The 10,493-nt window shown below is 47.5% G+C and overlaps 1 protein-coding gene across 1 annotated transcript in view; it reads left to right on the top strand.

The window, feature by feature from the left end:
• The first annotated feature begins 225 nt into the window (after positions 1 to 225).
• NLRC5 (NLR family CARD domain containing 5) overlaps positions 226 to 10,493 on the top strand; it is a 30,836-nt gene continuing 20,568 nt past the window's right edge. The window contains exons 1-14 of the mRNA XM_066557733.1: positions 226 to 285; positions 402 to 702; positions 2,052 to 2,114; positions 3,252 to 3,317; positions 3,750 to 5,499; positions 5,877 to 5,960; positions 6,308 to 6,391; positions 6,467 to 6,550; positions 7,972 to 8,061; positions 8,741 to 8,791; positions 9,120 to 9,185; positions 9,415 to 9,498; positions 9,833 to 9,916; positions 10,059 to 10,148. Coding sequence (XP_066413830.1) covers positions 226 to 285; positions 402 to 702; positions 2,052 to 2,114; positions 3,252 to 3,317; positions 3,750 to 5,499; positions 5,877 to 5,960; positions 6,308 to 6,391; positions 6,467 to 6,550; positions 7,972 to 8,061; positions 8,741 to 8,791; positions 9,120 to 9,185; positions 9,415 to 9,498; positions 9,833 to 9,916; positions 10,059 to 10,148 — 2,957 coding nt within the window. The remainder of the gene's footprint in view (positions 286 to 401; positions 703 to 2,051; positions 2,115 to 3,251; positions 3,318 to 3,749; positions 5,500 to 5,876; positions 5,961 to 6,307; positions 6,392 to 6,466; positions 6,551 to 7,971; positions 8,062 to 8,740; positions 8,792 to 9,119; positions 9,186 to 9,414; positions 9,499 to 9,832; positions 9,917 to 10,058; positions 10,149 to 10,493) is intronic.

Below are 10,493 nucleotides of genomic sequence, written 5' to 3'. Positions count from 1 at the left end.
CTGACCTATTTGTTGGTAGGGTATTATGAGAAGCAGAAAACCTTGCCTCTGTGTAAGCACTCTTGGGCAATAACAAAAACATCCCTGACCTCCCCAGAGGTCCTGGTACATGTGAGAGATGTCTGGGATGTTTGGCAGATGGCCACTATAGATGCCAACAGCTTCTCCCTGGCTGGAGCCAGAGAGATTGCCCCCGTCCTTCAGTGCCTGCTGTGAGGCACTGTGATGGCAGACAAGGACTGCCATGAGTGGGCTCAGATCTCTACTCTAAACTCAGAAGTAAAGGTAAGAAATTCTAGTTTAGGCCAAGGGGTCTAAAGGCAGATCAAGCCATGCAGGGCTGTGTGGGTGAACACCTCTTGCTCCTGTGCCCACTGCTGCCCTTTGTCTGATCCCTGCAGCCCCCATTCCAGCATGATGACCTGGATGTGGCAGCAGCTGTAGCAAGAGCCCGTCCCCAGCTGGTGGAGTTGCTCACCCAGTGCCCCGAGTGGCTGCTCTGCACTGCCCAGCGCCTCGTGCCCCCGGCAGCCCTGAGCAGCCTGGGCACCATCACCAGCCCCAGGGAAAAAACATCTCTGCTCCTTGACCTGCTGGAGGAGGCTGGTCCTGCTGCCTGGAAGCACTTTGCACAGTCTCTCTGCATGGAGTATGACCTGCCCCTGGACCTGGAGGTGCTGCTTATGAGTTCTGCAGGAGAAGGTAAGAGAGGTCAGGCCAGTTTCTCCTGACCAAACACAGCCAACACCTTGGCCACCCATCACCATCACCCAGTCCAGGCAGTGGGACCACCAGTGCCCTCAGTTGCATGGCCTTGTTTTTCTTGGAAGCACAACTTCTGGCTTAGAAATGTAATTTGAGGTAAAAACCCTCTGACATTAACAGATTAAAACAATAAAAATTGTACGCCCCCACCTCCAGTAAAGCTGAGATGCGATTTTTGGATGGATTTATTTGAAGGAAGAAATGCTCCAATCTCTTTGTTCTGCAGACTTTTAATTGTTATTTTTTTTAAATTTTCCTGATCCAGAAAGGCGAAGAACACAGAATCATAGAATTACCACACAAAACCACTTCTCCATATTCCTCCTTAGCAGGGGCAGTGGCTTTAGGGAAAACAACTGATCCCTGGGGACCACGGTCCGTTAGTGTGTGTCATCTTGCAAACTACACAGAGTGTGCACACCCTCTGCCTTGTGAGGGCCTGTGGGGCCAGATAAGCTGTGCCTTTCCTTTAGGGGTTGCTTTCTCTGGTGATTAATTCTTCTCTTCTGCAGGAAGTCTCGCAGGATGGGTCCTTCTCAACGGTACTTTCACATTCTGCTTGTGGTAACTCTCATTGGTTGCATCAGCTGGGTGGATGCAGCCTTTGTAACCAAGTGCAGCAGCAGCAGCTATTTTGGCTGAGATGAAACAGGGCAAAGACCAGACAATCATCAGGGAATGTGGATTGGTGGGGGATTTCTCTCAGGACTGAAGCTGAAACAGCTTTCAGCCTTTTGATACTGTGACATATCATAAAAGGATGTCTCTTAAGGAGCTGGCTTATATTGGTTTAACTTTTGTAGTAACAGCTGAGCATTACTAACCCCTCTGAAGGTGAACTGCTTCTGATTATGCTGAGGGGGTTTTGTGGCAGCTTTGAGCTGTGCAGTGAGTCAGAAAAGGCCCTTGACGGGGCTGCTGACTCAGCCAGTGGTTTATTAACAGAAAACCCTTCTTTGCAGGGAAAGTAGGGATTACCCTTTGAGCAACAGTGTGGTTTTAGATCCGCCAGAGCTGCCCATACTCCGAGTTTGTTTGTATCAGAGTAAAGTTGTTTCTCTTCTGCCTTGAAAGTGAAACTAACTGTGCTGTAGAGTAAACTGGAAGGAAAAGATCAGATGGAGACTTTTGAACCTGGATGTTTGCATCCCTTATACTGAGCCTTGGTTTGTGCCACTGTCTGTGTTGCAAGATGCTTGTCCTTTGTCTCTGGCCAGCTGCACTCCGAATTTTGAGAGCAGAATGCTCACATTAACCATAATTAATTTCCCATTCCACTCCTTTAGGTAACTTCAGCCAGACAGAAGAATCAGGCATAGACACAAGAGCCCAGTCATCTGTGCCAAAAGGTAAGGCTGGCACAGACCCTGGGCACTGAGCTCTTGGAGTTTTTCTTCTCTGCACATGGCCTGGGCAGGGCTCCAAATGTCCAGATGTCCCAGGTATTGACCCTCAGCACTGGCAAGGTGTGGAGAAGCCACTGCAACTTGACATTTCATTGTTCTGTTCTTGCTGCTTTGCATGTGAACCTCCCCTGGTTTTGTTTTCTCTCCCCGAATTTCAGAAAAGCCTTGCTGGCCCCCTGCTAAGGAACTCACTCATTTCAGTTTCTCTGCAGGAATCTCCCACCCACTCTACAAAACCCATGCTGTTTGCACTATTACTGTGGTCAGCTCACTGGGAGGTGGAAGAGGTTGGTTTGGCTTTTAAAGGAAGAGCAGAAAAACTATCCAGGTGTTGATCAAGCAGAAACCACTCCAGAGTTGTCAGAATAGGAGCTTAAGGGAACGGATAGTAAGGTTTTCTTCAGCCTGCATTGGAGACTTTCCCAGCTGGTGCAGGTCATGAAGAGACACTTCTGCCTCTGCTTTATGCTCAGAGACTTCTGAGTCACAGCACTGCAAATGTCACATGAATGTCCTCTGTGTCATGTGCAGGTTTAAGATGTTGAAAATAAGAAGAAAAAAGTGACCTTTGTTCTGCATTGACTGCTGCCAGCTGCTGTGTGTCCTAGTGGGTCCATCTCACCAGTTGCTGGTGGAATGGAAATTTGAAAAAAAAGCTGAAAGTTACTAAGACAGTCAAGAAAGACACATGCCTCTGTCAGCTCTGTCCATTCTTCCCATCTGACAGTCCATCATAAAAAAACAGGAAATGAACGACTATAAACAGCCCTGGGAATCTGTGGGCCCTGCATTCCCCAGACACAGATATTCCCAGCCACATTCCCCAGGATATCAGAGCAGTTCCTCTGTTCAAAGCAAGGCAGCTGCCTCATCCAGCCTGCAAAAATCTCACCAGTGAGGTGCTTGTGGCCCATCTCAGAAGAAGCAATTCTGTAATCTCAGCCTGAGTTTACAAATAGTTTTGTCTGTTTAGTTTTTCCTCTTCAGCTCCCCAGATTCTTTGCTGGAGGGTCTTGCCCAGCTTTACATGCTGCCATCCAAAATGCTCTTTTGACGTGGTTCTGACCTTTCCATTTCCAGGCTCTGCTCGCCGTCGCCCTTCCAGCAGCTCTGGGAGTGACAAAGATGCCAAACAGCGAAGGCTGGGTATGTGAATATTCCAGAAGCTGTGCTGGGCTTCCCTCTGAGGAAAGGGATGTTAAACCTATTTAACATCCCTGCAGAAACACCCAGGAAATCAACTTCCAGCACTGAGGCCAGCATGGGTGAAGAGGGAGCTAGTGAACAGGGAATAACATGCATAATACACAGATACCTATTTCTCATCTTAGTAAGATTTAATTTTCATATAAAGCTGTCTCATCTTTTTCCTGAATGTTGTTCTACTTTGGCCCCTGTGAAGAATTAGGAAGGGTTATGGGTTATTTTCAGGAGTTCAGTAGAAATTTGTCATTTCTACCCAGCAACCTCTGATCAGGGCCATCGTTTCTCTGTCTATAAGTGGTAGTATTTTGGATCTGTGGTGACTCACAACCAGCTTTTTCACCCTCATACCCCCTCTGTTGTCTTCTCTCTTAGATGCATGTGTGAAGTACAGGCATCTCCTCCTCAGTTCCATCCGCCAGAGATACGGGAGCAGGAGAGCAGCAGAAGCACAGGAGCAAACACAGCCACTGCCTTTCAACCAAACCTTTGTCAACGTTGTCATCCATCAGAGCAAAGCCCCTCGCTTTAAAGAGAGAACAGAGAAAGGCCAAGAGGGCCTGGCAGGTGCTGCTGAGGCAGAAGAATGTGCAGACACAGCTTTGAAAGTGTCAGACCTGCTCTGCAGCGAGGCCCCGCCGCACACGACCAAGGTGATCTTTTTGTTTGGGAAACCAGGTATAGGCAAGACCAGGCTAATGCACAGGATTTGTCAGAAATGGGCAGAAGGTGTCCTACCTCAGTTTCTCTTCACTTTCCTGTTTGAGTTTCGGCAGCTGAATTTGTTAAAGAGGAAATTGACCCTGAAGGATCTTTTGTTTGACATGTTCCTGCAGCCAGAGGACAGCCCTGACGCCGTGTTCCAGGGCCTCCTGGAGAATGCCCAGCAGACACTGATCATCTTTGATGGGCTGGATGAGTTTGCAGCCAACATGGACATGTCACCCTCCTCTAAGAGAGGCCCAGCTCTTACCTCCCCTCTGTCCATATCCCAGCTCTTTGCAGACCTCTGCCATGGGAACCTCCTGCCTGGTTGCACAGTGTTGGTCACCAGCCGCCCGAAGAGGCTGCCTGACTTCTTATTATACACAGTAAGTGTGTTGGCAGAAATTTGGGGATTTGACCATGAGAAGGTTGAGGAATATGTCAGCCACTATTTCTGTCAGCATTCATTCAGAGAACGAGCTATTGCTCACGTGAAGAACAACACCAAACTCCTCAGCATGTGCCTCATCCCTGCTCTGTGTAACGTTGTGTGCATCTGCTTGGAGTATCTGTTCCTCAAACACCAGATGAGCGTGGAGCTTCCTCAGACTATGACACAGTTTTATATCAAAATGTTTCTCATCTTCCTGAACAAGCATCAAGGAGACTGTGCAGGTGATGAGGAGACTCAGGTGAACTGTAACAAAAAGGCCATTTTGGGTCTGTTTGACCTTGCACTGAGAGGCCTGGAAGAGAAGAAACTCGTATTTTATGTCCATGATATTCCTGAGGACGTGAAGGAATTTGCTTCCTTGCATGGGTTGCTGACTGTCTTTGAGGTGAAGACGAGTGGCACCTGCCCAGAGGCTGGCTATGCCTTTGTGCACTTGAGCTTGCAGGAGTTTTTTGCAGCACTGTGTCTCATGGTGAGTAGGAGGGTGGACAAGAACGACCTGAAGAAGAAGTTCTTCTTGAAGTCAAAGTGGACTTTAAAGAATGAGACAAAGACTGAGTTTATGGAGAGTTTTCACATATTTCTCTCGGGTTTGTCATCAAGAGAGTGTAGGACATTCCTCATGATGCTGGCAGAGCAAGACGAGGCTTGGGTGCAGGAAAAGCAGGATGTGATCCTGCAGTCTCTCAAGAAACTGGCAGCCACTCATCTGTCAGGGCCTAAGGTCCTTGAGCTCTGCCACTGCACCTTTGAAACACAAAACCTCGAGGTAGCCCAGCACATTGGGAGCCTGCTGAATTTCAAGTATGAGTTTAAAAACTTCAGACTGACAACGCTGGACATGTCGGCTTTGGTTTTTGTCATAAACTCGGGCCAGAACTTGATTTGTTTGGATTTTGCAGGATGTCTGGTGGACACTGACTGTTTGGAGGTTCTGGCTGGCTGTAAAAATGTGGAACACTTGAGGTAAACACAGTGAGTGCTGTGAGCTGCTGGGTGGGGAGAAGGGATTGGAAGATCAAACCTCAAGTTTGTTCTAGGACAGAGAGAGAGATGATGTGAGAAAATTTGATCAGAACAGCATCACTTCAGTACTGCAGAAATGTATGAAATAATGAATTTATGAGTGATTGAAGGATAATAAGGTGAAAAAACCATTCTGGCTATATTTTTGTTTGTTTTTCCATTTTGATTAAGGTGAACAGCGGGGTAGTTAATGCCGTAGATAAGAGGGAAGGTGATAGGAATTTCTTTTCAATACAAAGGAAGGGTGAATCCTGCAGGCAAATGAAAATATCAGCTTTTGGTGTGTTTGTCTTTTTCCACTTTTCTTCACATTTTAGCTTTCGTAGCAGGAGATGTGGTGACGACTTTGCTGCTGCTCTTTCAAAGGGCTTACAAGGAATGGGGAGCCTGAAGAAACTGGAGTAAGTCTTTGCTTGTAACATCTCTTCTCCCTTCCTGTCTGTTCTCTGCTCCATGACTTTGGCTCACTGCAGGCTGATCTGTTCTGTGCAGGGTGTGAGGGTGACAGTGCCACACACAGCAGCACAGACACTGTGGCTCTGGCTTTATGCTGGCACCAAGAGCAGAGTTGTGTTACCCTGATGGAAAAGGAGCATGAAGTTGGTTCAGGTGGCAGAGCCAGGCTGCCCCCTCTGTGTCTGTATGGGGGACACATGGTGCAGGCAAGGGTCTGAGACAGGCTTGCCACGTGCTCCAGGGGATTCCAGTCCTCCCTCTGCTTGGTTTGAGTGATCCTTTCTCTTTCCAGGCTGACAGGTGGGTGCATCACAGCTGAGGGGATGGCTAACCTGGTCCAGGCTGCATCCCAGTGCCTCCAGCTTGAGGAAATGAAGTGAGTGTGTTGTGGCAATGACCATAAATCAGCCATTCCTTCCTTGGGATACTAATGAGGATGAATCCTGTGCAGCTTGCAGGACAATCGGATCCGGGATCCAGAAGTGAAGAGGGTGATGGACCTGTTTTCCAAAATGGAAAAGCTGAAGAAAGTAGAGTGAGTAAAAATGGATTAAACCTTGGGTATTGTGAAGCCAAGCATAGCACAGAGATGTGGGGCACCAAGCTGAGGCACAGACATTTCAGTGCCAGCAGGGCTGTGCTGGACTCGGTTTGAGGTAGGCTCAGCCTCACAGTTCTTTTCTAATTCTTTTGAAATCATCCCAAGGGAGTCCTGGCGCCACTGACACCTCTCCAGGAATTACAGTGCATGTGCTCAGCTCAGTGGCTGGCTTGACTTTCCCTCTTCTGTTCCCCTTGGTGAGGTTCAGGTTGAGATATCCCACTCTGATTTAGGGAGGATGGCTCCATCAGAGTCTTCCCAGCCTTTCCACAGCTCCCTTCTCCTGTGCTGCTCCTTCTAAAGCTCCTGTGGCCATCCTGAGCTGGCTGAGAGGGACAGACTGCTAGCAAAACTCCCAGCATGGATCTGCAGCTTTTTAGATGGAGAGAAGCAGCCTGGCTGAGGGGATTTAAAGCCTCTGAAGAGCTGCCAGGGGCAGTTGAAGCAGCAGCAGAGCTGCTGTGAGTGCTGGAGTCTGAGTGCATTTGTGTGACAGGACAGGGATAGCCACAAAGCCATGGGGTCAGAGCTCCACCTGCCCATCCCAGCTGAAAGGGACAGACTCTGCCTTTAAAGGCTTCCACACACCCTCAAGTGCAAGCAGGTAAATCCAAAATACCTGCAGTCATTGCTGGATCCCACACAAGATTTAATCACTGGCCTTGCAGTGTGGTCAGAGGTGTTTAAAAGCACAGCAGAAGGACAGAGGAAAGGAGGATTGTACCTGCTGCTCTTGCTCTCCTGGGCACTCTGGAAAAAAGCTTGTAGGGAATGCCAGCCTGCCCCAGGTAGCAGAAGAGGCAGGGAAACGGTGCCATTTGTAATCCCCACTGCTCACCCATCCCTAACACCCACAGAGTGCTGTTCCCAGGGATGGCTCCTTCCAGGCTCTCAGGAGTGGTGCCCCATGGCCCTGAGAGCAAGCAGAGGATTTGTAGCAGCAAGATCTTGTGTTTCACATCTGATGAGCTCCAATGAAACAGAACGAATGTGCAATTAAAGAGTAAACCCTTAGAGGCTGGAGGATTGTGTTCAGGCCTCCCTGCTTTAATAAGGCATAATTAAAATGGATGTAGTGGTAGTTGAACTGGTTAGTGCTCATATTGCTGCACATGGAAGAGTTATCTCTGATTCTAAATTCATGGGAGCTACAGCTTGCAGAGAAAGAACTGATAAAAATCTGATAATGCTTTTGTTGAGTCCTAGATGGAAATGTCAGAAGTTTTTGAGAAATACCCTTATTAAAAGATCGTGTGCTTCAGGATATTTGGGGAGCAGAGCAGAGGGCATTTGTGCTACAAAAGAACATGCTGTGGGCTCCAGCAGCTGAGCTTCTATTTTTCCTCTGTTCACAGCCTGAGCAACAACCATCTTTCCTTGAATGCTGTTCTCAGTTTGGCAAAGGAAGGCATCGTGTGTCAAAATGTCACTGAACTCTGTGCCAGGTATCAGTACATGGGAGCTCTTACAAAAGCAAGCAGGTTGTCTCTTTAGATGCTGACTTTAAATGGACACTGCTTTTCAGCTTAATTGTTGGCTAATTGAAATGAACAAAAATCAATTTGACTCCTTTTTTCTTTTCTATTGGAAACAAAATGTGAATTCCTCATACCATGTACTTCCTCTTTGTATTTTTAATAGGTCTTTTTATCCTTGGTCTATAAAACCATTTGCAGGGTGTAAAATTCTTGTTGTATTACGGAATTTAAACTTTTAAAATTTAAACTGAGCTCTGCAATATATCAGAAAGGAAATCCTTTACTAACTAGCATACATTTGCTATGAGTCAGCTAATTTCAGTGAAAATGTGTGAATTTAGCTCCAGCTCTGCATCCCTTTAAATTACAGGCTTTGGGGTTTTCATGTGTCTGGGATGACAAAGGGATGATTTTTTAAATCATCCTGGCTCTTGTGGTTGTCTTATGTTCTAAGTTTAACAGGCCAAAGTAATCCCTGGTGTAACTCAAATTGCATATGGCTTTTTCTTATTTTTCTTGCTGGAAGGGAGTTTCTACTGAACCTCTTTCCAACAAACTTTGCAAAAAAAAAAAAAAAAAAAGAAAAAATTCCTGGCCCAGTCTTTTTCAGTGTGTGACCTAATACTGACCTGGATCTCTTTTTCAGGGGGGACACCGTGGTTATTCATTTTTCTGGCACATCTGGGAGAGCTCAAAGGTGAGACACTGCACTGTGGTGACACTGTGTGCAGTTGTGCTGATTGAAGTGTCACCATAAACCACAATGACAGCACAGCTGGTGCCCACTGCCCTTGCATCTGCCTGAGCAATGGGAAATGCAGCCAGAAATAGCTGGGTTTGCACACACACCTAAAGCAGCTCCTTAGAGCCTGGGTAAGATTGAGGTGCTGTGGTTCTATTGCAAAACTGCTGAAAGACACAGAACACAGACCTGGTGGTTTCTGCTGGGAAATACTGACTGGGACCCAAGCTGTCAGATAGTTCATGAAAGCATATCAAAAGCCAAATATTTTGCTTGTTTGCAGATCTCTGGATTTGAAGTTGGAAGAGAATAAAGAGCACATAATTCCAACTAGACATGTGAATTTATGGTAAGAGGAGATATAGAGTCCTGCTGGTGCATGTGATTTGCAGATGGCAGGTACTATAGAAGGGCCAGAGAAGCAGATGTGCTCATCCTTAAGGACAGATGATATTTCCACATGTGGAAAAGTTTGAACTAAACCTGAATCAGTAAATAAAGATGACAATAGAAATCCTATCCAGCCCAGCCAGGGCACCCCCATCACCTCACTGCTCACCAAACCTCCCTGTTCACAGCTTGCAGGATCACAGGCTGCTTTCCCAACATGCCAAGATGATTGTGGCCATTCTCCAGAGCTGTCCCTGTCTCTCTGAAGTGGAGTGAGTGCCTCCTTTCCTTCCTGTTGAGTGGCTGCAGGCAGGTGATCCCCTGTGGGAGCAGGGGATCACAGGATCACAGGCTGGTTTGGGTTGGAAAGGGCCTTAAGGAGCATGGATTTTCTAAAGCAAGATGGTTTGGGTCTAAAACATGAATCATGTTGCCCAAGGGCTAAAACTTTTTGTCTGAAGTTGATGCAGAAATAAGCAGGGAAGATTGATCTGAGACAGAGCAGTCCAGACAAAACAGCAATTGCAGGAAAGGAACAGCAAGCAGGTTTTGAGGGCTTTGTTTTTACTGTTCCAATCAGTCCCCACTAACTGGAAAATGCTTCAGTTTGTCAGGCAACAAGCTTGGAGATGAAGGCTGCAGTTGTCTGCTGGAAAGCCTCCCCTGTCTATCAATTTCAAAGCAGCTGAAGTAAGTGTTGCCTTGTACAGAACCAACCTGCCTTGGTTTCTCCTGAAGGGAAATGGTTCCAAGCATGCACAACACAGGTGGCTGCTTCACAGGGCATCCTGTGGGATTCCAGGGACCAGCTAATTGCCTTTTTCTTTCCCAGTCTCAGTCAAAACTGCCTCTCTGTCAGTGGCATGTGCACCCTGCTGAAGTCAGTAAATACCTGCCAGGAGGTGATGGAGGTGCAGGTCAGGTATGTGGCTCTGGAACCATGCCTGGCGTTAATCCCAGCCTGGGAGTTGCATTCTGAGGTTTTTGTTGGGTCACCTCGGGCGTGGGGTGGGTGCAGAGCATGTCCCAAGGTGGTCACTGACACTTGGTGGCCCTTGGTGACATTGCTGGGAGCTGATTGCACCAGGGCCATGGAGGGAGATGGAAAGCAAGAGAACAGAGACAGTGCAGAAGGCAATCTCACCCCCGAGGAGCTGCAGTTGTGCTAATTACCAAGGATTAGGAACAGCTGTGTCCCATGAGGATGAGTGCAATAAAAGGTGGGAGGGAAGCCCCTCCAGAGGAGAGCTGGAGTGTGTTGGCTGTG

The sequence above is a fragment of the Molothrus aeneus genome, chromosome 11 (assembly GCF_037042795.1).
Source record: "Molothrus aeneus isolate 106 chromosome 11, BPBGC_Maene_1.0, whole genome shotgun sequence".
NCBI classification, from domain to species: Eukaryota; Metazoa; Chordata; class Aves; order Passeriformes; family Icteridae; genus Molothrus; species Molothrus aeneus.
The sequence above is the reverse complement of the archived record's forward strand: the minus strand, read 5'-3'. Positions and strand labels throughout refer to the sequence as shown.